This window comes from Ranitomeya variabilis, chromosome 1, assembly GCF_051348905.1.
Source record: "Ranitomeya variabilis isolate aRanVar5 chromosome 1, aRanVar5.hap1, whole genome shotgun sequence".
In the NCBI taxonomy this organism is placed as follows: domain Eukaryota; kingdom Metazoa; phylum Chordata; class Amphibia; order Anura; family Dendrobatidae; genus Ranitomeya; species Ranitomeya variabilis.
Window position 1 is genome coordinate 781,071,474 of NC_135232.1, and position 27,682 is coordinate 781,099,155.

Consider the following 27,682-nt stretch of genomic DNA (forward strand, 5'->3'; position numbering starts at 1 on the left):
TTTGTTCTGCTGCTAGGACTGCCTTCTGCTCCCGAATTAGCTAAGCTCTTTGTTCAGCACATCTTTCGACTTCACGGTTTTCCCCTACATATTGTATCTGATCGTGGAGTTCAATTTACATCTCGATTCTGGAGGGCTTTGTGTGTTCTCTTGGAGGTAAAGTTAGACTTCTCCTCTGCATACCATCAGCAAACCAACAGCCAAGTAGAACGAGTAAATCAAGTGCTGTCTTCTTATCTGCGTCACTTCACTAACTCTCATCAAGATAACTGGTCTGGACTTCTTCCGTGGGCTGAGTTCGCCTATAATAACCATCCTAAATAATCTTCTGGCAAATTTCCATCCTTTGTTGTTTTCGCCATGCATCCCAACATTCCTTTACTGATTTCTGTCTCTTCTGGAGTCCCGGCAGCTGATTCAGAGGTCTTAGAATTTTCCAGAGTCTGGCTTGAGACTAAAGAGGCACTTGGAAGAGCCAGTGAACGCATGAAAAGACATGCCGACAAGAGGCGCCTTGATGCTCCAACTTATCTTCCGGGCGAGAGGGTTTGGCTTTCTTCTAAATATATCAGACTGAAGATACCTTCCTACAAGTTGGGTCCTCGTTACATTGGTCCTTTTGAAGTCCTCCGCCGCACCAACGATGTGTCCTACAAGCTGAGGTTGCCTGCTTCGCTCCGCATTCCCAACGCTTTCCACGTTTCTCTCCTAAAACCAGTCATTCTTAATCGTTTTCATCCTACTTCCGACTCTTCTCCTCTCCCGGTCAGTGCAGATAATATTTTTGAGGTAAAAGATATTTTGGCTTCCAAAAAGGTCAGGGACAAAACCTTCTTCTTAATTGATTGGAAAGGGTTTGGGCCCGAGGAGAGATCTTGGGAACCTCAGGAGAACATTAATGCACCTCATATTCTTAAGAGATTTTTGTCCAAGAGGGGTAGGGGAGGATCTAAGAGAGGGGGTAATGTTACATCTATACTCACCCCTGTCGGCGCCACGGTCACCGCTTCTTCCTCCTCTTCGGCCGGCGCTCCCGCGTCACTCCCGTCTCCTTCCTGGTCAGGGTCCCGGCGTGTGTCTCTGCGTGCACGTCGGCGCGCCTCCCCTCTGCTGCCTGTCACGCGCCCGGTCTCCTCCCATCTTCTCCTTAGGGACCGGGCGCACGCACACTCCTCCACTTCATCCCTGGCTACGACCTGACCCGGCAGCATTGCTGGGCCAATAGGAAGCAGCCACTTAGTATTTCAGGCCGCCCTTGCTTTGTGAAGGCGCCTGATTGTTAAGTTAATCTTACCAGAGTTCCTCTGTGTTTTGGCTCTGCACTCAGGTCCATCGCTTACTCCGTCTAGTCCTGGTTTCCTGCCCTGTGTTCCGTTTCTCCTCATCCTAGGAGCTCCCTATCCTGCTGCTACCGTTTCCGTGGTTCTTCCCACGTCTCCTTGTGTTCTCTCCCTCGTTATTTTCTATCTCCTCCTCTGGAGCCGATCCCTGGTCCTGGCATCCGTAGTACTAGTTACCTTCGACCTTGCTCCCTAACTATCCCTGTATAGGGGTTGTCCAATCTGGTTCGCTCGCTCGAGGGAGGTTCGGTATTACGGTCCAATGGGCCCACTCTTGTCTTTTGCCCCTCCTAGCGTAACATAGGGGCCCTAGACTCAGCAGGCTGGATTCACTTAGGGGCCCTGCACTGCCCATAGCAGCCCCTCCCTCCACCTCTGAGCTCTCCCCTACAGTCTCCTCACCTGTCCTCCCTGTGTGTGTGGTGTCAGTATATGGAGTACCCTCAGGTTTCACTCCCTCCTCCACTGTTGGAGGCACATTCAACACATCAACATTTACAGTAGAGTCATGACATTCTTGGGGAGCCGAACTTGGGGGTTCAGTGGCCACATACTGAGACACTAGCCGCCCCAAATCGGTCCCAAGCAATACATTGGCAGGAATATTTGACGTTACTCCAACCTCCCGCATTCCCCTCCCGTCGCCCCAGTCCAAAAACATTTTGGCGACAGGCAGTGTCGGTTCCACGCCTCCAATTCCGGAGACGGAAAGGGTTTTCCCCGGCACCAAGTCTTGAGGGGACACCACCTCAGGACGTACCAGGGTTCGTTCAGTGCCTGTGTCCCGCAGTCCCATGACCGCTGAGCGGCCGATAGTGACGGGTTGGTAATTGTCCAGGGACCTCCCACCACCCCCTCCCACATATAATACAGTGGACGGTTTCGGGGACAGGGATGGGGCCTTAAGACGCTGGGGACATACAGCCTTGAAGTGTCCCAGCTGGTTGCATTGATGACAATGTCTGGGTTCTGTGCCTGGCCTGGCGAGGAAAATGGAGTCACGCCAACTTCTGTTAGTAGGCCCGTCCAAGATGGCGGCGGCTCCCTCATCACAGGGGCCAAAACAACATTTTAGTGGTAAAAATTTAATTATTCTTTCTCCACCGCACAGTACTATAAAAATCTGTGAGGCACATGTGGTGTCGATATGATCACTGCCCCCCAAATGAATTCATTGGGGAGTGTAGCTTGTAATACGAGGTCATATATGGGGTGTTTCTTCAGTTCTGGAAACTCAGGGGCTCTGCCAATGTGACATGGCACCCTCAAATCATTCCAGCAAAATCTGAACTCCAATTTGGCGCTTTCTTCCTTTTGGGGTCCACTTTCTCCTGCTATCCTTGTGAAAATGAAAATATTTGGGCTAAAACATTAGTTTTGTGGGACAATTTTTATTGTTTTCATTTTCACAGATCAATGTTGTAAAATTCTGTGAAGCACCTGGGGGTTCAAGGTGCTCTCCACAAGTCTAGATAAATTCCTTGAGGGCTCTGGTTTACAAAATGGGTTCACTTGTGGAGGTTTTCCACTGTTTTGCACGCCAGGATTTCTCCAGACACGAAAGCCGAACACGACTCCATCAAACTCTGCATTCAAAAACGTCACTCCTTCCTTTCCGGGCCCTACCATGTGCGCAAACAGTAGTTTTTCCCCACAATTGGGGTGTCTCTGGTGTACTCATGAGAAATTGCAGAACAAATTGTATGGTGCAACTTCTGTTACCGTTATGAAAATGCAAAAATTGGGGGAAAAACATTTTTATGGGGAAAATGAAAATGTGATTTTTTTTTCTATTTTCATGGCTAAGCGTTATAAACTTCTGAAAAGCACCTAGGATTCAAGGTGGTCATCACACATCTAGATAAGTTCCTCGATGGGTCTAGTCTCCAAAATAATGGTCACTTGTGGCAGGTTTCCACTGTTTAGGCACATCAGGGGCTCTCCAAAAGTGACATGGCGTCAGCTAATTATTTCAGCAAATTTTGCATTCAAAAAGTCAAATGGCGTTCTGTACCTTTCGAGCTTTGCCATGCGCCCAAAGAATGCTTTTCCCCCACATATTGAGTATTGGTATTCTCAAAAGAAATTGCACAACAAATTTTGGGGTCCATTTTTTTAACTGTTACCCTTGTGAAATTCCACATTCCATTAATTCCTGTGAAGCACCTGAAGGGTTAAATAAACTTCTTGAATGTGGTTTTGAGCACCTTGAGGTGTGCAGTTTTTAGAATGTTATCACATTAGGGTATCTTCTGTCACATAGACCCCTTAAAATCACTTCAAATGTGATGTGGTCCCTAGAGAAAATGGTTTTCTAAATTTTGTTGAAAAAATTATAAATTGCTGGTAAATTTTTAACCCTTATAACTTCCTAACAAAAAGAATGATTAAAAAAATTGTGATGATGTAAAGTAGATATGTGGGAAATGTTGTTTATTAACTATTTTGTGTGACATAACTCTCTGATTTAAAAACATTCAAATTAAAAGTTTGAAAATTGCAAAAAAAAAATTTTCTTTTTACAAATAAACACAAAATTTCACCACTACCATGAAGTACAAATATGTCACGAAAAACAGTCTCAGAATCACCGGGATCCGTTGAATCATTCCACAGTTACCTCATAAAGTGACACTGGTCAGAAATGAAAACATTTGGCCTGGCCATGAAGGTGCAAACAGGCTTGTTGGGTAGAGGGGTAATAACAGGTAATGAGTACAGAGTAGGAGGGCTTTTTAAAGAAATACTAACTGGTCTGTGAGAGCCAAAATCCTTGCTGGTTTGTTGTTGGTGGGAAAACTTGCCAAAGCGGCAGGGTATCAAATACTTATTTTTGCTCACTGTATTTGATTACTTTTTTTTCATATTGAATCATATTTATTTTTCTTATCCAAGTAGATCCAAGACTGTGTACTGAATAATCAGTGGAACACAAGATTTTTCTGATAAATGACAAAATTCCAGCTACATGCAGCCATCACTAGCACGGATCTTTGGGGCTTCCGAAATACAATACATAGGGCACTGTAAAAGCCCCAACTCTCCCTCCGGTAGCGACTGACACCGACATTTCATTGCTTGTGCAGTTGTTCAGTATGCACGCTTAGGGATATTACCACTAAATTCATACATTTTTTTATAACTCTTCAACACTTTTCTCAGATGCTTTTCATGTTAGAGGTTGCAAATGCATTTAGGTCTGTGGGAGGGTCAGTTTATTTGCCAGTTTCTAAAGTGGGGACCAGGTACAAGGCATAATGCAGCACAAGGGCAGACACACCATTGGTGCAACCTCTGCAGCCACATAGGGGTCTGAGAGGTAAGGGGACCACTTCCACCTCCAAAACAGCAATCAAGCTTCTGTTGCTGGTGCATTATTGAACTACAAAGGGCCCATATACTGTTCTTGCACAGGGGCCCTTTTCTAACTGTGCCCATCCACTACTGGTGCAGCATGAAAATAATCTTATGATACTGTCACACAGTGGCACTTTGATCGCTACGACAGTACGATCCGTGACGTTGCAGCGATATACATACGATATCGCAGTGTCTGACAGCTACTGCGATCAGACACCCCCGCTGAGAATTGTACGTCGTAGCAGAACGTTTGAAACTTTCTTTCGTCGTCTAGTGTCCCGCTGTGGCGGCATGATTGCATCGTGTGACATAGGTGCGCATGATATTGTATACGATGTAGTGGGTGGAGAGGAGTGATACGTAGGAGCGTCAAATTCTCCACCTCCTGTGTGCTGATTGGGGGGGTACAATATTGTGCGCTCATTCGCCAGACGTACTGCCATTGTTCCCTGCCGATAAAACCGGAACTGTCGAGCGATGTATTCTGAAGCACGTTCTTTGAACCAGAACTCCTAAATCACCTGGATTCCCTGGACTTTAAACTACAGAATTTTAACGCAAGAGGTATGTACAACGCTTCAGCGTAGCAGACAGTACCCTTCAACGTGGCTTTTACCTCATGTTAACGCTGGAGTGTTGTCGATTATTGAGAGTAGGCCAGAGCATCTCAAGCTGTGAGTTGCAGCGTGGCCTATTGTATATTTTACAGCTCTAGCTGTTGCGTGGTGGACTGCCCAGTTTATGCCAGTAGCACAATTTATTTATATTTAGATAAATCGTCAAAGCATTTTGTTTGTTAGCACGTGTATTAATTGTATGTTTGTTTTCTTTTTAGCACGTATGCTGACTTCCGGTGAGAGATCTGTTGTTGCTGCTGCCCTGATGTTTGAGGCAGCACGGCTCCTAGAGGAGAGACGTCCAAAACGAAAACGTCGTATGTGGACCAGGAGCTGGCTGCTGAAAAGGTCTACATTGTCACACATGGGTCTGATAAGAGAGTTACGTGATAACAACCCTCAGGATTTCCGAAACTACCTTCGGATGTCAGAGGAATCCTTCAAGTTAATACTTGCTGCTGTTACGCCACTCATACAAAAGCGGGATACGCCGATGCGTGCAGCCGTGCCCGTGGATGAAAGGTTGGCGGTGACACTGCGGTTTCTGGCCACAGGAAGGTCTCTTCAGGATTTGCGATTTTCTGCTGCTGTTTCCAGGCCTTTACTGAGTGTCCTGATTCCGGAGACATGCGAGGCCATTGTGCAGAGCTTAAGGCATTATATGGAGGTGACTATTTTTTCCTCCAATTGGTTTTGAATGCTGTTATGTTATGTCCATATAGTGTTCAGCAACCCTCTCAGTCAGTGAAGCAGTCTGATACAATGGCTGCCTGCATACTCTGGATTGTTCACTTTGTTTGACTACTCCATACTGCGCGTCAATCAGTCTATTTATTAATTTATTTTTCCTAATTTGTACATGTTTCCTTTTCATCTTGCAGTTTCCCAAGACGGCGGATGACTGGAAGAAGATTTCTTGCGATTTTGAGCAGCTGTGGCAGTTTCCAAACTGCGGTGGCGCCTTGGATGGCAAGCATGTGCGCATCACGCAACCAGCCAACTCAGGATCCTTTTTCTATAACTACAAAGGATATTTCAGTGTGATCCTCATGGCCCTTGTGAATGCGAACTATGAGTTCGTGGATGTGGATGTTGGCATGAACGGTCGAGTCTCCGATGGTGGTGTTTTTGACCACACTTCATTTGGGGAAGCCTTGAAGAACAATCAACTGCAGTTGCCACGAAATGAAGACACAAAGGGAAACCTCAATTATGTTTTCATCGCTGATGAAGCTTTCCCTCTTCATCCACATCTGCTGAAGCCATTTGCGCAGAGAACACTCACAGCGGAGCGGAGAATCTTTAACTACCGGTTGTCTAGGGCCCGTCGTGTGGTCGAAAATGCCTTTGGGATTATGGCGAATCGGTTTAGAGTTTTCCACACAGCTATCAACTTGAAGCTGCAGTCTATAGACTTTGTGGTTTTGGCATGCTGTGTGCTCCATAACTTCCTGAGACGCCACGACACCAGCTCCTACTCTCCTCCTTCATTTATAGATTCTGTGGACCCAATAACCGGAGATATTGTGCCCGGGGAATGGCGGGCACAAGAAGAAAATTTAACAGGTCTTCAAGCGCTGGGATCTGGCAGACAGGCAGACGATGCAAGGGACTGTAGAGAAAAATACTGCCTGTACTTTAATGGTTCTGGAGCTGTGCCCTGGCAGGATCGCGCCGTGTAAAAACAAAACTTGTATGTTTAGCGTAAACTGAACAATCGATATTTTATGCTTTTGGTTTCCACAATGACATTGTTTTAATAGGCAACTCTCTTGTGTTTGATAAAAATTTTTTGCATTACTCCCGTTATTCACGGCTCTTTTATTTATATAAAGTGGTTAACTCCTTAATCCCATATGACGTACTATCACGTCAAAGTGACCTGGGACTAATATCCTCTAACGGGATAGTACGTCATGGCAAACGATCAATTTTGCATTTAAAAGTCTAATGACTGGTGGTGGTGGCCTGTGGTGTTTGGGTAATAAACCATTGTTCTTTCAATGAACATGTTGGAGCCAGCCCTAATTGAGTTAAACCTGTCCTACACAAGGCATTGTTTATCAATATACATATGCATAGGTCGGAGACATGATGTCTAGCTCAGGACCACTGGCTTTACAATGGAAACCCACAGGAGTTGTGTACATATGTAGATAATGATGGGTCACAAACAGGACAGAGGCTATTCATTCAAGATTTTGACAGTGTACACCTATATCCTCCATTATTGGAAACCCACAGGAGTTGTGTACATATGCATAGGTCGGAGACATGATGTCTATCTCAGGACCACTGGCTTACAATGGAAACCCACAGGAGTTGTGTACATATGTAGATAATGATGGGTCACAAACAGGACAGAGGCTATTCACTCAAGATTTTGACAGTGTACACCTATATCCTCCATTATCTCTATGGCCAATATTCATTTAGTATGTAGATGCACCTCTGCCTTATCACTGAAACAAAGGACATCACACAAAAGAACACAGGCCTGACCGCCAATATATCTCACTGATTCGAATGATACGTGCATTAACCATGTTGTGATTGTGATTTGGTTGCAGGTATGCCCCCCCCCCCCCATGTATAAAACATCTCTGGCAGCCATCTTGTGCATCTGGCAAGCGGACGTACAAGATGGAGGCACTTTAGGATGCGTTTTGCAAACTCTTTAGCGCTGTCTACATTTTTTTTCTCTTTTGTCTGTGCCTTGGCTCGGCTGGCCCAGGCCTGCTCCCCTAGTACATTAAAACATAACACAAAATAAAGGTAAAAATAACTGTGTTTTAAACTACAAACTTTTTATTTATTTATTTTTTTTATAACACAAAAAATATTTACATTGTCCCACGGCGGTGGGCTAGCAGTTGGCGCAGCATGCGTCCATGATCTTTAACCTGCTCCTGCAGGCGTGCTGCTGCCTCCTGCAGGCGCGCTGCTGTCCCCTCCAGCCGCCTCTACTTGGCCAGCAGGTCTCTCACGGTGGTCGATTCTGTGGATAGAAGAGGTCGGAGAACGGACGGTGATTACTCTGCAAATACGGCATGTGTGAACATACCCTGAGATTTACTATACACTCAATTTGGTCCTGTCCCAGAGGTCGAGCCCTTTTTTTTTTATTTTTATTTTTTTCCTTCTCGTCGTTGTCAAATGTGACATCCCACCGATAACCCCTCCCACTGTCTGTATACTTACGGAGAAGGGACGCCGGTTGGTCATCCCCGGAAGAGGTGGAAGAGCTGCTCACCTCCCATCCCCTCGCTTGTGCACCAGCTGCCGCAGCTAAAAGGAAGCAAATACATATATGGTTAACAGTTGGACACGCTGTGGGGAAGCGCTCGCAGTTTTGGTCACTTACGAAGGGTGGCCTCTGGTGAGAATGCCGCCGACCCGGGGGAGGAAGATGAGTGGCGGAGGGGTGGTGTTGTGGCCTGCGGTGGGGTGCTAGCGCGCCTGGTCCTTACAGCGTCTGTAATGTATACAGTATTTCAGCTCCCCTCTAATTTCCCGTATGCAGTAATAAAATTGCAATGAATGATGTTTAACATACGTGATATCCCGGGCTGTGGGCTGCCGCTGGTGGCGGATGAAGGCGTGCCTGCTGTTGCTGATGGCTGTTGCCGGCGCCTTCTCCCTACACAAACATTAAAGAACGGTAATATTTAGACACCAAAAGTACAGGGCTCCAGAATTAATAAAAATACCTATGCACCAGTGGCGGGAAAAAATAGGAGCCAAAAGAAATGTTCCCCTCTAATGTCCCGTATGCAGTAATAAAATTGCAAATTGCAATCAATGATGGTTAACATACGTGATGTCCCGGGCTGTGGGCTGCCGCTGGTGGAGGATGCTGGTGCTGGTGGCTGTTGCAGGATCCGTCTCCCTACACAAACATTAAAGAACCTTAATATGTTGACAACAAAAGTACATGGCTCCAGAATTACCAACAAATACCTAGGCATCATTGGCGGGAAAAGTTAGGAGCCAAATGAAATTTTTAGTCGCCAAATCTACGTACATATATAGAAAATAGAGATCACTCTTCCCTGTGATGCTAGACTATGCATTGGGTGGGGGCTCTGGTGTTTAATGGTCAACCTGGCCTGAGACACGTATTTTTGCATAACAAGGAAGCGCCTCACGGCAACGCGCGTCTCCTGATTCTCCCCCTCCCGGCAATCACTAAATTGTATATCTCGGTGGAGATTCTGGAACCCCTGACCTGAGCATGTTTCACATTCTTAACCTCCCGGCAGCATGCATCTCCCGATTCCCCCATACTGGTACTTACCACGCCTTGGCTCCGCACGCAACTCTGCCAGAAGCTGCGGGGTCTTATAGCGGAGGTCTGCCCACTTTTTCCGCAGCTGCTGCGCACTGCGTCGGACGCCAAACCTCCTCTCCATCATACGCCCAATGCGGCGCAGCACCTCCTGCTTGTGGAGGTTCGGGTGCGCAGGTCGACTCTCCCGGCCCTCATAGTCCAGGGCATACATTCCGTTTACAAAAAATGCCATCTCTGGCCGCCCCAGAGGAGCTGAACGCTGTCGCGCCGCCATTTTGCCCTCAAAAACGCTCAACCACCTAACCACGCCCAGAGGAGGTCCTTGACTCATGCCGCGCGATCAACATCGCTATAGCGTCTCCGTTTCAGCACTGCGTCGCGATTGTGACGCCGACTCCAGAAATACCTTTTTGGCGTTCTCGTTATCAAGCCGCAGCGCTCATCGTCCTTGTTTCAGTGTTTACGTGGCTTGGGCATCCATGGGGTACGGCTGTTGTGTCAACACTGTTTATTTGACATGTACATGTATAGAACCTTAAATTATAATGTTTACTTTTTTGGTGAGCGATGCAGCTTTGGACACGCAACGCAGAATGCAAATGTTAACGCATTACCTCTGCAGCGTTTTGTGACACATGCATTAACTTTTTAAATGTTTTTAGGGGCACCAAAAACAGCGTCGTGCGGTGTCCTCTGCACAATCGCGACGCAGTGCTGAAACGGAGACGCTATAGCGATGTTGATCGCGCGGCATGAGTCAAGGACCTCCTCTGGGCGTGGTTAGGGAAGAGTGATCTCTATTTTCTATATATGTACGTAGATTTGGCGACTAAAAATTTCATTTCGCTCCTAACTTTTCCCGCCAATGATGCCTAGGTATTTGTTGGTAATTCTGGAGCCCTGTACTTTTATTGTCAACATATTAAGGTTCTTTAATGTTTGTGTAGGGAGACGGCGCCTGCAACAGCCATCAGCAACAGCAGGCACGCCTTCATCCGCCACCAGCGGCAGCCCACAGCCCGGGATATCACGTATGTTAAACATCATTCATTGCAATTTTATTACTGCATACGGGAAATTAGAGGGGAGCTGAAATACTGTATACATTACAGACGCTGTAAGGACCAGGCGCGCTAGCACCCCACCGCAGGCCACAACACCACCCTTCCGCCACTCATCTTCCTCCCCCGGGTCGGCGGCATTCTCACCAGAGGCCACCCTTCGTAAGTGACCAAAACTGCGAGCGCTTCCCCACAGCGTGTCCAACTGTTAACCATATATGTATTTGCTTCCTTTTTGCTGCAGCAGCTGGTGCACAAGCGAGGGGATGGGAGGTGAGCAGCTCTTCCACCTCTTCCGGGGATGACCAACCGGCGTCCCTTCTCCGTAAGTATACAGACAGTGGGAGGGGTTATCGGTGGAATGTCACATTTGACAACGACGAGAAGGAAAAAAAAAATAAAAAAATTTAAAAAAAGGGCTCGACCTCTGGGACAGGACCAAATTGAGTGTATAGTAAATCTCAGGGTATGTTCACACATGCCGTATTTGCAGAGTAATCACCGTCCGTTCTCCGACCTCTTCTATCCACAGAATCGACCACCGTGAGAGACCTGCTGGCCAAGCAGAGGCGGCTGGAGGGGACAGCAGCGCGCCTTCAGGGGACAGCAGCGCGCCTGCAGGAGACAGCAGCACGCCTGCAGGAGCAGGTTAAAGATCATGGACGCATGCTGCGCCAACTGCTAGCCCACCGCCGTGGGACAATGTAAATATTTTTTGGGTTAAGAAAAAAAAAAATAAAATAAATAAAAAGTTTGTAGTTTAAAACACAGTTATTTTTACCTTTATTTTGTGTTATGTTTTAATGTACTAGGGGAGCAGGCCTGGGCCAGCCGAGCCAAGGCACAGACAAAAGAGAAAAAAAATGTAGACAGCGCTAGCTAAAGAGTTTGCAAAACGCATCCTAAAGTGCCTCCATCTTGTACGTCCGCTTGCCAAATGCACAAGATGGCTGCCAGAGATGTTTTATACATGGGGGGGGGGCATACCTGCAACCAAATCCCAATCACAACATGGTTAATGCACGTATCATAGAAATCAGTGAGATATATTGGCGGTCAGGCCTGTGTTCTTTTGTGTGATGTCCTTTGTTTCAGTGATAAGGCAGAGGTGCATCTACATACTAAATGAATATTGGCCATAGAGATAATGGAGGATATAGGTGTACACTGTCAAAATCTTGAGTGAATAGCCTCTGTCCTGTTTGTGACCCATCATTATCTACATATGTACACAACTCCTGTGGGTTTCCATTGTAAGCCAGTGGTCCTGAGATAGACATCATGTCTCCGACCTATGCATATGTACACAACTCCTGTGGGTTTCCAATAATGGAGGATATAGGTGTACACTGTCAAAATCTTGAGTGAATAGCCTCTGTCCTGTTTGTGACCCATCATTATCTACATATGTACACAACTCCTGTGGGTTTCCATTGTAAAGCCAGTGGTCCTGAGATAGACATCATGTCTCCGACCTATGCATATGTATATTGATAAACAATGCCTTGTGTAGGACAGGTTTAACTCAATTAGGGCTGGCTCCAACATGTTCATTCAAAGAACAATGGTTTATTACCCAAACACCACAGGCCACCACCACCATTAGTCATTAGACTTTTAAATGCAAAATTGATCGTATGTATAAAATTGATCATGTTATAGCTGCACACAGTCTCGGACGGAGGCATGATGGGAGTCCCTGTGGAACCACCCCTGAGTCCGCGCAGTACTGGCCCCCTCATTCGCGTCCGGTCTTCTCTCCATTCGGAGAATATGTCCCCAGAAGAGGTCTTGCCACGTACGTTTTTTAAACACGCTTAAGATTGTCACTCATTGCCTCTCTCTATGTAACCCGTGACAGCAAGGGCAGTTTCAGAGCCTCCCCCGCCACAGAGATGTTTCATTCATCCTAAACGCTACGATGGGGATGTAATCCCAGCCCACTATCGGGAGACGACTGTGTTATTAATGTTATGCTTTTTGACCCACAGCAGCCGGCGGTGTGACCATGGAGGATATAGAAGCCGGAATTGAAAGGCTGATAGACACTATGGCGCCGATTCAGGATCAGCAGAATGTGGCAATGGGGTAGCTGCAGAAGCTTTACAACATGTGCCAAATGTTGTAGGCGGGGCAAAAATAATAACAAGTGTCTCTTTGTACAGTTTATGTTGTTAATTAAAAAATAAAAAGTGTATACATACATATATATATATACACTCACCGGCCACTTTATTAGGTACACCATGCTAGTAACGGGTTGGACCCCCTTTTGCCTTCAGAACTGCCTCAATTCTTCGTGGCATAGATTCAACAAGGTGCTGGAGGCATTCCTCAGAGATTTTGGTCCATATTGACATGATGGCATCACACAGTTGCCGCAGATTTGTCGGCTGCACATCCCAAAGATGCTCCATACAAGGCAGGATGGATCCATGCTTTCATATTGTTTACGCCAAATTCTGACCCTACCATCCAAATGTCGCAGCAGAAATCGAGACTCATCAGACCAAGCAACGTTTTTCCAATCTTCTACTGTCCAATTTCGATGAGCTTGTACAAATTGTAGCCTCAGTTTCCTGTTCTTAGCTGAAAGGAGTGGTACCCGGTGTGGTCTTCTGCTGCTGTAGCCATCTGCCTCAAAGTTCGACGCACTGTGCGTTCAGAGATGCTCTTAGGCCTACCTTGGTTGTAACGGGTGGCGATTTGAGTCACTGTTGCCTTTCTATCAGCTCGAACCAGTCTGCCCATTCTCCTCTGACCTCTGGCATCAACAAGGCATTTCCGCCCACAGAACTGCCGCTCACTGGATTTTTTTTCTTTTTCGGACCATTCTCTGTAAACCCTAGAGATGGTTGTGCGTGAAAATCCCAGTAGATCAGCAGTTTCTGAAATACTCAGACCAGCCCTTCTGGCACCAACAACCATGCCACGTTCAAAGGCACTCAAATCACCTTTCTTCCCCATACTGATGCTCGGTTTGAACTGCAGGAGATTGTCTTGACCATGTCTAAATGCCTAAATGCACTGAGTTGCCGCCATGTGATTGGCTGATTAGAAATTAAGTGTTAACAAGAAGTTGGACAGGTGTACCTAATAAAGTGGCCGGTGAGTGTATATATATATATAAATATATATATAAAAATATATATATATATATATATATATATATATATATATATATATATATATATATATATAGATAGACTTTTATTCCACTTTGTTTTATTTAAAGTACATTTCTTTGTAACGTTAATTTCTGTAATCATACTGTACTGTGCACCCATTTTGTCTCTGTGATCGAGACCCACCAATCAAGCTGTCGAGATTGAAGTTCAATTAAAAATTTTTATTACAAACAAATAATTAACAAGATTATAAATTAAAAACCCCAAAGTAAACAAAGTATCACAATTCTTGATACAACGAATCTTCATTCCGAACATGAAGGCGCCTGATGGACGAAGCCATGTGAGCCGGCATGGTCGGGTAGGAGTTTGGGGTTGACGGGCCAAAGTGGGACACGGGTACATTGGGGCGTAATGGTGTCTGTGGCCAATATGGTGGACAATATGCGGACTCTGGCCGCTCCATTGGCCGGGAACAAACCAATCGTGTATTCTCATCCAAATTGCCATCCGTACCCTTATTAACAGCCTCAATAATCAAACGCTCCGTCAGAGTTCGTTGCCTCTCGTCCATTTTAGCAAGTTTATCAACAATATAGTGTCCAAACCCCTCCAACGAAGGGCTGGCACTGTTCGTCAACGCCTTTTTCGCAAGGGACAAAAGTTCAAGGGAGACGTCAGAGGGGGCTTTACGCTTCCTTGAACCTTGCCTCCATTGACTCCGGGCAGGTGCATCCTCCACTACTTCACTCGTGGAGCAGTCCTGTACACTTTCCTGTGCACTGTCCCGTGCAGTGTCCTGTCTAGTGTCCTGAGCACTGTCCTCCTGGGGAGAATAAAAAGGAAGTTATAAAAAACAAAAATAAAACGATGTACACCAACTTAACTGCATTCAAAATAAATATTCGTATGCATGTGAAAATATTGCTATATATAATTTTATTTATAATATTTATCATTCATATTTATTTAAAAATTTGCACTCCACTCTTGAGACTAGTAGGGGAACCTGATTACCAATTTTGGGTCGGAATAGTAACAGCGAGAAAACTTATCTGTTGCTGGAAGCAATACTATTTTAAATTTGTTTTGAAGGTATGGGTAGTTTTGCAGGTATGTGTTATGAAGGTCGCCACTTAATACTTTTCTGCGACAAGGTAACTTATCTGTACAGGAAAATGTTAAAACATTCAAATTGATGCTATAATCTGATGGATAAAACACAAAATACTGATAAATTATATATAATTATAGGCCACATTGGTGAACCAGTGGTGCAAAGAGGTACTTACTTGTTGCCCTTGTGAGTCCAGCTGGACGAGGTTCTCAGCTACTGTAGGTTCCACAGGTGCCAACAAGCGCAAACACGTAGATGCTCGTGGCACCTCTTGGTCCCGAAGAAAATTCAGGTGCTGAAAGTACCAGAGCTTTGGCACGTACACCTCTTCCGTTGATGCCCCGGACTTGGAAGTGTGCAGGACCTTATTGAGCTCCTTCCTCCACACCGTGCGCAGCGCCTGAATTTTCTTCTTCACTATTGCTTCGGTAGCTTGCTCTTCCGGTGCATGGAGATTGTAAAATGCTATTAGGTTAGCATATCCGGCCTTACGCTTTTCCCTGTTTGAATACTCTGGAGATTTTATCCTCCAAAGGCAGGGAAAAGACTGGTAAATCTCCAGGAACTCGCGGATGAACTCAATATGATTTGACATCTGAAAAATAAAATAAAAAAAAGTTAGGCGTTTGACAAATAATACATTAAAACAGCAACAGGGGGACAAAACAAAAAAGTTTCACAGAGGTGCAAACGCACCTTTAAAAACAGCAGTCATTTTTCCATCCGCCACACCCTAGCCCACCATAACCCAAAACAGTGTACCACCAGCTTCACAACAGCGGCGGCACAAAGCGCTCATGCCGACCATACATTGTTCCATCTGCGACGCCCAAGCGCTCTCCATACCGCGAAGCAGCGGTGAAAATCGTGCCTAGTCCCATCCAAAACGCCCCAGCCCACCCAAAACAGCGTACCATCCACTTCACTACAGCAGCTGCATAAAGCGCTCATGTGGACCATACATCGTTCCATCTACAACGCCCAAGCGCTTTAACATACCTCGAAGCAGCGGTGTAGTTGAATAGTTTTGGAAATGCAGAATCAAACGTCCAGGTCCACCAAGTGTCCAAGTACAAAGGTCCACCAAGTGTCCAAGTACAAAGTGAAGAAGGTAATTTATTGCAAAGTTATTTAAAGCCGAGGTGGCGTCGAGAACAATAGCGCTCAGGTGACAATTTTTCCAACCAATGTGTGCACAGTAACCAATGACCAATCAGCGCACTAAAGGTATAGTCAGCTAGCAGCACAGAACACCCCTCGTAAACAACGTCACGCATAGATTATGCAAATGTGCTCTGAATCGTGAGAGCACCTCCTGTGTGACATGCCCGTACGACTGTCCCGTACGACTTCAACATCGCAAATACGTCATGAAATTATCGTTCCAAAGCCGTGTATTGCAACGTGTGACCGCAGCGTACGACGCTCAGTACGATACTCAAGCGACGCTGCAACGTCACGGATCGTACCGTCGTAGCGATCAAAGTGCCACTGTGTGACAGTACCCTTACTCACTGTGCTGCCTCCTGGGCTCAACTACAATGCTTTGTCTGCTTGTAAGCCTCTCCAAAACCATGCGCCTACTGTTAGCTCCTAAGCAGTAGGTCTTCTGATATCTACACATCAAATAAGTGTGCAGTCATTGTCTGTGCAGGTCTTCCAGAGACCTATGACAATGGCAGCTTGTAAACAAATTGGTCAAGAAAACTAAAGATGACTGAAAAAGAAATAAAGGGGTGGAGGATTGAGCTACAAACAAATGCATATAAAAAATGACGGCACTATGTACTGACAGCTCTTAGGTGCAGACAAGTTTTACTAAATAAAAGTACCCAAAACCTAGTATACACACCATAGCAAGTAGTATGCCAAGTACAATAAAGTATTGTTATTTCAGGTAGCAGCTTCTTGGGTGTTTCCATCCTCTTTAAAGAGTTTGTTGTGCAAATTAAGAGTAATGTATTCATTTTCACCCAAATAGTTTTGATAAATAGTCACAACCAGCATCCAGGCATAAATACAATGACCGCGATTTACCAAAGCGATTACGCTCTGATGACCTTTGGCGTACCTTACCCCAGTAATCTTATGTAAAATTATTGACGTATCGCATCGCACGGAGGCACACACCATTTTTCAGAAGTGCCTGATTCATTAAGGCTAGCTTCACACTAGCGTTCGTCAGGGCTGCTGACTTCCTCTGTTAAGCCCCCGCCTACTGGTGCCTCATCCTTCAGCTCCGCCTACATCAGCATGCATCCTGCATACCCAATCTTTAACATTGGGTACGCAGGCCATGCAGATGTATGCAGTTGCCTCTGCATGCGCACCGACCGCAACAAAATGCAACATGTTGTGTTCGACACAGGTCAGCGCAGCGTCAAGACGACGCAAGCAGAGGCATCCACAAACATCTGCATGGCCTGCGTACCCAATGTTAAAGATAGGGTACGCAGGGCACATGCCGACTTAGGCGGAGCTGAAGGAAGAGGTGTGGCAGTGGGCGGGGCTTAACAAAGGAAGTCCGCAGCCCTGCCGAACGCTAGGTGTGAAGCTAGCCAAAGAAGCATACACCTGTTAATGAAACAGGAGCCTCGCACTCCAGCATCCTCCTCATCAAGACCAGCATGAACTTCACCGGTGACTCGGGACCATAATTTCCAAATAGCCCTCTAGATTTGGCTTCTTATAACTGCAAAACTAAACTATCCCATATAAATGAAATACACCCTCAGGCTTCTTTCATACAGTAAACATAACACTAAGGTCATATGCATCTTCCCAGTAAAAGAAGAGAACCATGCTATAATAGATATCAAAAAGTATAAGTTTATTAGGGAAAAACTTCACGCAATGTGAGAGGATGTGATCACTGAGCTAGCCTGTACTGATGTGATGATTGACGTGCAGTGAGCTGTTCTAATTAGCACACCGATGACAGCGGTGTGTTCCGGTCCCTTTTTCTAGCACAGAGTGGCGAAACTGAGGAGAGGGAGTATGTCAAAAGTGAGCTGAACAGGGGATCCAAGATGGCACCGCGGTGCCTGCACCCAAAGTGAAACAAGGACAGGCAGCCATACATCAAAAAGAAGCTGCGGCCAGACTGCAGCGGTCCACCTCTCTGGATTATGGAAGGAGCTCCAGAGTAGAACCAACGCAGTTAGCACACAACCAGGCTCAGCAAGGAAAAAGATCTGCACAATCAGCACAGCAAGGTATGATTAACACCCTGCATACTGTTAATGAGGACTCTGACGTAAGTCAAGCTGCAGGGCTAAAGTAGCAGGGATCTCCACAGAAAGAGTGGGACTGCTGTCCCTGTTCAGTGACTAAAAAGCTCACTCTCACTGATGTAATGTCAGCAATAGGGATAATGCAATAAATTTCTGAATAATATTGTATTCCAAGTGGGGTGCATTAAAGAGGAGGTGGCCATTGTGAGACATAATCTACGGAAACCGGCTGAAAGAACCATTGAATTAGAGGAGAGAGTGAAATGGATGATATGCTCTGGTCTATGAAAAAGAACGTACAACAATATGGAAGAGCCTTAGCAATTATTCGTGCACAACAGGATGATCTGGAGAACCGGTTACACCAGAATAATATACGTTTGATGTTTTAACATGACACAGCAAAGGGAAATAGGTCTATTGAATTCTTTGGAGACTGGATACTAAAAACATTTGGGAAAGTGTAGCGTCTGCCAGCATCTTCGCATAGTTCCTTCTCCCAATCATGCGGGGACGCTGGCTTACTCACCGCCACGGCCCCAACGTGGTCCTCAACGTGCTCCTGCTTCCTCGGTTGTGTGTGCGCCATCGGGAACTGCCTAGTACAACCCTGCTTTTAAAGGGACAGCGCGTGCACATGATAAAATGCCCCCAGTTGTCAGCTGGGAGGCATCTAGTTAATGTTAACACCTGCTAGATGTCTCCTAGCCAATAGCTGTGACGCATCTTGTATAAAACAGGACCCTCCCCTACTGGGAGGTGTCTGAGCAACCTCTATAGTTACTGTTAGGTGGTTTAGTGTGTGCAACTATTTTGCCAGGTCCCCCCGTCCCTAGTCTGTTAATGTTTACCATATCCTGTGTCCCGTTAGTCCACTACAGTCTTTGTTCCTGTGTCCACTTCAGCGGTGTCCATATCCTTAAACCGCTTTGGCAGTACCTGAAATGTTTCCCGAGACCAGTGTGTCTAACTGGTCCCTGTGGCCATCCTGTTGGCACAGTCTGAACCTGTCCCTGTGGCCGTCCCGTCCGCTATCTGGAGACTGCACAGTCCAAACTTTTCCCAGTGACTGTCCTGCCTTTTGTCTATAGAAATCTGGATTAACGACTTAGATCAGTTGCTACAGCTGGACACCGTCCTGGAGTGGCACCTGGCGGCTACCTGCCGCACAAGCCTGACCTCACCACTAGAGGTTCCAGTGAACACCAAGGTAGCTGCTTAGTCAAGTGCCTTCCAGGGTAAGTCCGGCCTGTGGCACAGTGGGTCCATGAACCACATGCGTGCATAACAGAGATATAATCTGACCCCACTATTTGCTATAGAACGTGCCTATCGTGTTCCAAATAGACCAGTGATCATGAAGATCCTACACTACATAGACAGGGATATAATACTCTACATGGCGAGAAATATTTCTGACTTATCAGTGGATGGACACAACATCTCCTTATTTCCTGATTATTAAGTTGAGGTCCAGAAAAAAAAAAAGCCCAGCTCCTGGACATTAATCGGAGACTTTGCCAAATAAACAACTCTCCGGTTGTTGGAGAGGTAATAACAGGGTTCAACAACAGTGTACGTCTTGAGAAATATGTTTACCAGAAAACCATTTCCCTTCACTTGCTCTGAGGGCATGAAGTGAGGCGGAAGAAGCATCTACGCAAAACGAGTGTTGGGGGGGGGGGGGGGGGGGGAAGGGACACCGTGCCTGAGATCCCTAATGCATAAGGTCTAAAAAAGACTAAACATATGCATAGCTAGTCATTTTGACATTGCAAGGCATGTGTTCATTATTTTTGGCGTTTCTTTAGCGCTTGTCCAAGCGGGTTCCTGAGCGGACTTGCCTCGAAAAGACGTGGTGTGCACATTCCCTAAAGGACGTTTTTCCACAGTATTACTATATAAATCAGTAGCACCTGCATATTTGGATCCTCCATAGAAACCTTTAACCCTTGACTCCAATGTCCACGGCTTTTAACCTATTGCATTAACAAAAAGTACAAATTAGTATAAAGCAAAGAGTAACAAAGCATTTATGTCTGTGCGTATAATAATGAATTATATCAATCGGTGTTGAAAAAAAAAAAAATCTAATATCATTGCAGAATTAGACCAGTCACAGATTTAAACACTTTGGAAACGCAATGACAAATGACAAAACTAAAAAATGACTAAAGCTCAGGACTGCTTGCAGTCAGCTATCCACTTTCCACCACTATCATTTTCAGGCTGGTTCTCCCAGAAGTGAATTCAACAGGAAAGAGACAGAAATGGAAAATCAGTTTACCACTAGTGCATTCCATGGGTTAATTTAAGGATAAGAATATCAGATATCCAGCTGGGAAGAACGTAGGCTTAAGGGCCAACGATCAATATTTTTGCTGCATCCAAAACGCTGCATCAATCACGCAGTTAATTCCGAATGTGCTCACTGTGCTCATGCAAATTTACAGCATCCAGACCATTCTATTGTGGAAATCTCTGATGTGGAGACTCTGCGACTTGGAAACACGAACCGCGGCTCAGTTTACACAGCATCAAACAGAAGCACAGTGGGCATCGGATCTCTATAAATCCCATCCACTGTGCCTGTATAGTAGAACGCAGGGTTCTGGACGCAAGGCAGGTGAGCTGCCTCAAAAACGCTGCTATTCTGGATCATGGGCATGTACCCTTACTCATCCGATTAAAAACTTTTAGCATATACTGTACATCATTTTCTTCACATGTACAAAATATTGGTATGCTACTGTCTTTTCCGTACACTACAATAAAACAATATAACAACATTTGCCAAACATAGATAGTATAATAGAATATGATACCATGTAAAAGGATTTTTTTTAAAAAATCTTGAATTGCTGTTTTTTGTTCATTCTGCCTCCGAAAAATCGGAATCGAATGCGATTAAAAAATGCTATGTGACCGAAAATAGTACCAATAAAAACGTCAAGTTGTCCCGCAAAAAACAAACCCTCACATAACTGTTGGCAGAAATTGATCTGTAACTGTTGTAACATTGATCTTATTAGAAAACTAAAATGATCTCTTTGGCATGTCTTGTAGAATACAAACCTCTGACGTCTGCCGCGGCGTCTCTTTACTCTTGTTGTTGCTCATTTCATCATTAGGTTCTGATTTGAGGCATTTCCTCGACTTTTCCAAGTCATTATTTTGTGGGCTATCAATGGACCTTTTGTTTACACTTTTTATGACCTCTGGGCTATCCTTTGCAGTGGAGGTTACACTTTTTATGGTTTTTGGGCTATCCTTTGCAGTGAAGGTTCCTGCTTCTTTAACAAACTCTACTGTGTAAGGATACAATCCATTTACTATATATAATATGTGGCCAGGCTTTAACTTGACTTCTTGACTTTTACCGATGTCCACCAAGTCAACACTGCTAGGGTTTGCTCCTATCTAAAACAAAAAAGTTAAAAGTGCAAAATTAATGTCTTAAGAATAAATCAATGTTATCTATAACTATTTTATAATAGCCATTGGAAGCCAATGAGTATAAAGAAAAGAATGAATGATGGCAGTGAAAGATAATCAAAAAGATTTGAGGTACACTGGGCTGGCGCCTACGTCAGTAGTCCTTGGAAGCCGGACCAGGGCAGTGTAAGTTTCCCCAGCTGGCACTCGTACAACGACATCTTGGGTTCCTCTGAGGTTTACAAGGCCACGTGACATCATGACATAGTGGCAGCCTCATAAATACAAAAGGAGCCCAGGATGATAGCATTAGAATGCTGGTCAACGAAGTCTGCACAGCCTTAGTCCAGCTGCCATGGTTCTGCCAAAGTAGATGCCGGACCAGGATCCTATGAATTTTTGCTCATCTATAACTGCAAATATAATGCATTGTTCTAAGACCTCTACATAATAAAGTGTATTCACAATTTCAGGATTGTATAAAGATGCCACATTAAAATGTGTGCCAATATTCCTAATCCCATACATGTGAACAGTATATGTAACCCTCTTTATATGCTACTAAAAGGGAATCTGTATGTAACCCTCTTTAAACGCTACTAAAAGGGAATCTGTATGTAACCCTCTTTATATGCTACTAAAAGGGAATATGTCAGCAGGTTTTAGCCACCTAATCTGAGAACAGCTTATTGTAAAGACAAAGACGTTAATTCCAGTTGTGTGTCACTTACTGGGCTGCTTGCTGTAGTTTTGATATCACTGTTTTATCAGCAGGTGATTATCACTGCACAACTAGTAAGGCAGGTTCATATTACGTTTTTGGCGTCCGTTAGACGGACTACGTTACACCGTGGCATAACGTGGTGTAACGTAGTCCGTTAACGCCGCCATTTAGTCCAATGTCGGACGCATCGCTAGCGCACGCCCATTGTGGGCGTGCACTAGCGATGTGCCGTCATTGAGTGACGGACCCTGGGACGCGGGCTGCAGCGTTTCCGGGTCCGTCACTGCTAGCGCTGATAGAGCAGCCCGTTAAGGCATGTGTTGAACGGGCTGCTGTTAACGCAATGTGAACCTGGCCTAAACCTGCTGCCACGTAATCCTCCATATTCATGAGCTCTGTATAATCTTGCCTCCACCACATATTGGCAGCTTTCTACCTATGCACAGTATACACAAAAAGCTGCCAAACAGTGGTGCGGGTGGGGTTATACAGAGCTCAGCTTTCAGAGAACTGGTAGACCTGCAGCAGATGAAACAGGGTTTTTAATCAAAACTACAATAGGAAGTTCAATAAGTGATGCAGTCCTCTGCTCTTACATCATGCTGCTCTCAGTTGGCACAGCAAAAACCTGGTGACCTATTTCTTTTTAAATTATTACACAAGGATAGGCAATATTCTCCCCATTCCCACAATTTCAAAATGGAAAAGCAGATAGCCACATACAAATTGATAGGTGCTAATTGTGTGGATCAGCACATTGCAAACGACACATCCGCATCGGAAATCACCCTCAGTTTTCTACCATGGACCCTGTAGTTATGATCCCAACAACAAAAAAGACCTTGACCCTCCACTGACAATATATATATATATATATATATATATATATATATATATATATATATATATATATATATATATATATATATATATATATATATATATATATATATATATATATATATCTGTATTCTGCAATACAGAAACCATAAATCAGCAGGAGATTAATCTGGAGAGGTAAGGCTGGTTTCACACTTGCGTTTTTGTCTGCAGCGTTTTTTGCACAAAAAACGCATGCGTTTTTTTCCTATATTTAACATTGAAAACGCATGCGTTTTTTGCACATGCGTTTGGTCGCGTTTTCAAACGCATGCGTTTTTTGTCTGCATGCGTTCATTTTCAAAAATGCTACCTGCAGTATTTTCTTGCGCGTTTTTTTGCCGCGAAAAAACGCATGCGTTTTTTCGCGGCAAAAAAATGCATTGCTGTCTATGTAAACGCATGCGTTTTTAAGCACATGCGTTTGCGCTAAAAACGCATGCGTTTTTATAGAAAAAAACCAGAAAACACACTGAAAAGCCACCCACCACCATCAAGGTGATAAAGGGATCCAAACCCTAACCCTAACTCTACCCCTAACCTCACCCCTAACCGTTTAATGAACATTTTCTGACAGTCATATTGCCACGTATTTAAGTGCCACGTATCACGTATTTCAGTGCCACGTATGCCACGTGCCACGTATTAAAGTGCCACGTGCCACGTATTAAAGTGCCACGTGCCACGTATTTAAGTGCCACGTATTTAAGTACCACATATTTAAGTGCCACGTGCCACGTATTTAAGTGCCACGTGCCACGTATTTAAGTGCCACATGCCACGTATTTAAGTGCCACGTGCCACGTATTTAAGTGCCACGTATTTAAGTACCACGTATTTCAGTTGCACGTATTTCAGTTGCACGTATTTCAGTGCCACGTATTTCAGTCACGTTTAGGGTTAGGGTTAGGGGTAGGGTTAGGGTTTTCTTGTTTTTTCTTGTTTTTTCTTGTGTTTTCTTGTGTTTTTCTATAAAAACGCATGCGTCTAAAAAACGCATGCGTTTTACCGCGTTTACATGCGTTTTTCACACATGCGTTTTTTTAAAAAACGCATGCAGATAAAAACGCAAGTGTGAAACCAGCCTAAGCTGGATCAAATAACCAGGGAAGGGTCACCTAGCATCAGCTTTAGGCTCACTTGATATTTCCACTTGGATTTCTGCAAGCACCATTCAGGTGAATCAAGCCCCAGAAATGTATGCCACACATCTGCCGGGTGTAAATACAGGCTTAAAGAGCTCACACTGTTTACACGTATTTAATAATGGTCTACGATCCCTATAACATTACGAAAGTGTACTGCTCCATCATCATGGTAACACTTCAACATTTTTCACTTATGAGAGGGTTAAAGTTTGAGACTGGTAATAAGTAGCATGATACATCATGTCTTTTATTTTATATCAATGCTTGCGCTTCTATATGATTAAGACTCCTCGCAACAACAACAAAAAAATCTCCATCATATTTCTCCACCTATTAAAAGGAGCCTGTCAGCAGGATTGTGCACAATAACCTACAGTGTCAGGTTGGCGCCATTATACTGATTAAAATGATACCTTGGTGATGAAATCCGTCTTGTGGTTGTTGTTTAATCTTTAATTTCAGTTTTGAGTTAATGAGATTCTCTTGCTCCAGGGCGGCCTGTGGGGGTCTTCATGTGATGCTCTGATTAGGTATTCATAATGCAGACTGCTGACAGGTCACTGATCTCTCACTGTCCTGCCCTCTAGTTTATATAATGACTATACGTACAGTACATACTTAAAGAAAAAAAAAAGAAAAAAACAACCCTTCCGCAGGCAGGTTCTAGCTGTGGCACCTGCGCTGCAGCATGATCACATGTTTACTGTGTTAATAATAAATGTATTTGAGGTTATCTTGATAGTATACAAAAAACATTTAAAAATGGCAGTTTTCGGTGTATATAGAGGTGATCCGATAGCTGCTACTGCGCATGTGCCGGCGGCATCATCTTGCTAGAGAGCAGAAAAAATTTCCTCCTCCAAGATGGCGCCGCCGTGCCTGCGCAGTAGCTGCTATGAGTGATCGGAAATAGCTGCTATTACGCAGGAGGGACCATCTTGCTAGAGAAGAAAAAAATCCTCCTCCAAGATGGCGTAACCGAGCCTGCACAGTAGCAGCTATCGGATCACCTCTACATACAACGATAGCTACTACTGCGCAGGCGCGGCGGGCGCCATTTTCAAATTGATTTTTTTTTATACTCCTCAGGAAAACATCAAGCACATTTATTAACTGCACATTAAACATGCGATCATGCTGCAGCGCAGGTGCCACGGCTGGCATCTGCCTGTCGAAGGGTTTTTTTTTATGTACATATATTCATTATGTAAACTAGGGGGCAGGTCAGTGAGGGATCAGTGACCTGTCAGCAGTCTGCATTATGAAAAGCTAAGCAGCGCACCACATGAAGACCCCCATAGGCCGCCCTGGAGCACGAGCATATCATTAACTCAAAACTGAAAATAAAACACAAGACAGATTGCATCACCAGGTACCATTGTAATTAGTGTAACGGCGCCAACCTGACACTGTGTGTAGGTTACTGAGCACAATCCTGCTGACAGGTTCCCTTTAAGAATGTAGAATTCATTTTCCTAACAGAAATAACATTTAGCCTGTATATGACATGAACACTCATTTTTGTAATCCAAAAGATTCTTGTAAATAATTTGTTACATACCCATTTTCTTTTACTCTCATAAAAAGAAAGGAATACATACCTGTCTGACCGTCACATAACCTTTGCTGCAATCTGACTTCAATTGCACTGCAAAAATAAAAAGCTGAGTTCATGAAAAATTTAAATAATGCAACAAACAATATGATTCTTTATCCTGATTCATTAAAAAGAAAACAGGGATTTTTGTGTACTCACCGTAAAATCTTTTTCTCCGAGCCACTCATTGGGGGACACAGGACTATGGGTGTATGCTGCTGCCACTAGAAGGCTGACACTAAGTGAATATAAAAACATTAGCTCCTCCTCTGCAGTATACGCCCACGCACTGGCTCAAGCCCCAACCAGTTCAGTGACAAAGCAGTAGATCATTAACATCAAAGGTACAAAACGTCAAACAAAACAACAAGCACAAACCATCAGGCTAACAGGGTCAGGGTGCTGTGTCCCCCCAATGAGTGGCTCGGAGAAGAGGATTTTACGGTGAGTACACAAAAATCCCTGTTTCTCCATCACCTCATTGGGGGGACACAGGACCATGGGACGTCCTAAAGCAGTCCCTGGGTGTGGAACACCACAACAGATCAAACCGCACGTACCAACTGACCAGAGGTGCGCTACCACCAACCTCAGAGTCCATCTACCCAGGCCCACATCTGCGGAGGCCTGAATGTGGATATTGTACTGCTTCGAGAATGTGTGCAGACTGGACCAAGCCACATCCTTGCAAACCTTTTCCGCCGACGCCTGGTGTCAAATGGCCCAAGAAGCGCCCACCGACAGAGTGGAGTGTGCCTTAATCCCCGCTGGGATAGGTTTGCCTCTGACAAGGTAGGATTCCTTAACAGCCAAACAAATCCACCTGGCTATCGTGAACTTAGAGGTGGCTAATCCCTTTCTGTGACCCTCAGGAAGCCCTAATAAGGTGTCCGACTTACGATAGCAGATCTGCTGGAAGACCTCCGGATGAAGTGCCCACTCTCCCGAGGTGAGACCCTGATGGCTGAGGAAGTCTGCTGCCCAGTTTTCCAAGCCCGAGATGTGAACTGCTGAAATGACCGAATGGCTCCTCTCGGCCCAATGGAGAATGTGAACCACCTCGCAATTTCCGCCCTGTTGCGAGCCGTTGATGGTTGATGTATGCCACAGCCGTGGCGTTGTCCGATTGAATTCGGATGGGGCGACCCGCCAGGAGATGATGGAACCGCCGTAGGGTTAACCGGATCGCCTGAATCTCCAGGACGTTGAGCGGGAGATGCGACTCCCGAGCTGACCAGCGCTCCTGGGCAGTCTGGTGACAAAAGACCGCTCCTCAGCCGAGAAGATTGGCGTCAGTAGTTACCACCAGCCGTTGAACCAGGAGAAAGGATTTCCCCTGGTTGAGGGAAGACCTCAACATCCACCACCTGAGCGCCTGTTTGACCTGCGTGGACAAGCAGCACAGATGGTCGAGAGAGAGAGGAGCTCCTGTCCCAGGCTGCTAGAAGTGCATGCTGCAGAGGACGGAGGTGTAGCTGGGCAAAGGGAACAGTTTCCATTGCTGCCACCATTTTTCCCAGTACCATCATGCAAAATTGGATGGAATGAGGGGACGGGCAACAAAGTGCCTGGGTACCCTGCTGAAGGGCTAAGATCTTGTCTCGAAGGAAATCACCAACCCTTGGGAGGTGTCCAGAATTATCCCTAAAAAGGATATCCGCTGAGCTGGAACGGGGGAAGACTTGTTTAAATTTATCAGCCAGCCTAAGCATGAAAGAGTATCCAAAGTGATACGCACGCACTCCGCACAAG

General features: G+C 45.1%; 2 protein-coding genes across 6 annotated transcripts in view; one reads left to right on the plus strand and one right to left on the minus strand.

Annotated features, from left to right (window-relative positions):
• Nucleotides 1-27,682, minus strand: part of APTX (aprataxin) — a 104,173-nt gene that overhangs the window by 50,132 nt on the left and 26,359 nt on the right. For 3 of the 5 annotated variants that reach the window (XM_077272541.1, XM_077272550.1, XM_077272543.1), the window contains exons 3-7: nucleotides 25,935-25,981; nucleotides 21,223-21,567; nucleotides 20,064-20,126; nucleotides 15,090-15,509; nucleotides 13,998-14,623 (exon numbers count right to left, since the gene is read on the minus strand). In XM_077272541.1, coding sequence (XP_077128656.1) covers nucleotides 14,078-14,623; nucleotides 15,090-15,509; nucleotides 20,064-20,126; nucleotides 21,223-21,567; nucleotides 25,935-25,981 — 1,421 coding nt within the window. In that variant the 3' untranslated portion in view covers nucleotides 13,998-14,077. Of the gene's footprint in view, nucleotides 1-13,997; nucleotides 14,624-15,089; nucleotides 15,510-20,063; nucleotides 20,127-21,222; nucleotides 21,568-25,934; nucleotides 25,982-27,682 lie in introns of those variants that run through there. The other 2 variants (XM_077272553.1, XM_077272558.1) reach the window with 1 other exon arrangement.
• On the plus strand, nucleotides 361-7,084 carry LOC143810032 (uncharacterized). The gene is made up of 3 exons (XM_077293139.1): nucleotides 361-937; nucleotides 5,536-5,984; nucleotides 6,199-7,084. The coding sequence occupies exons 1-3, from the start codon at nucleotides 361-363 to the stop codon at nucleotides 6,997-6,999; spliced, it is 1,827 nt and encodes a 608-aa protein (XP_077149254.1). The 3' UTR covers nucleotides 7,000-7,084.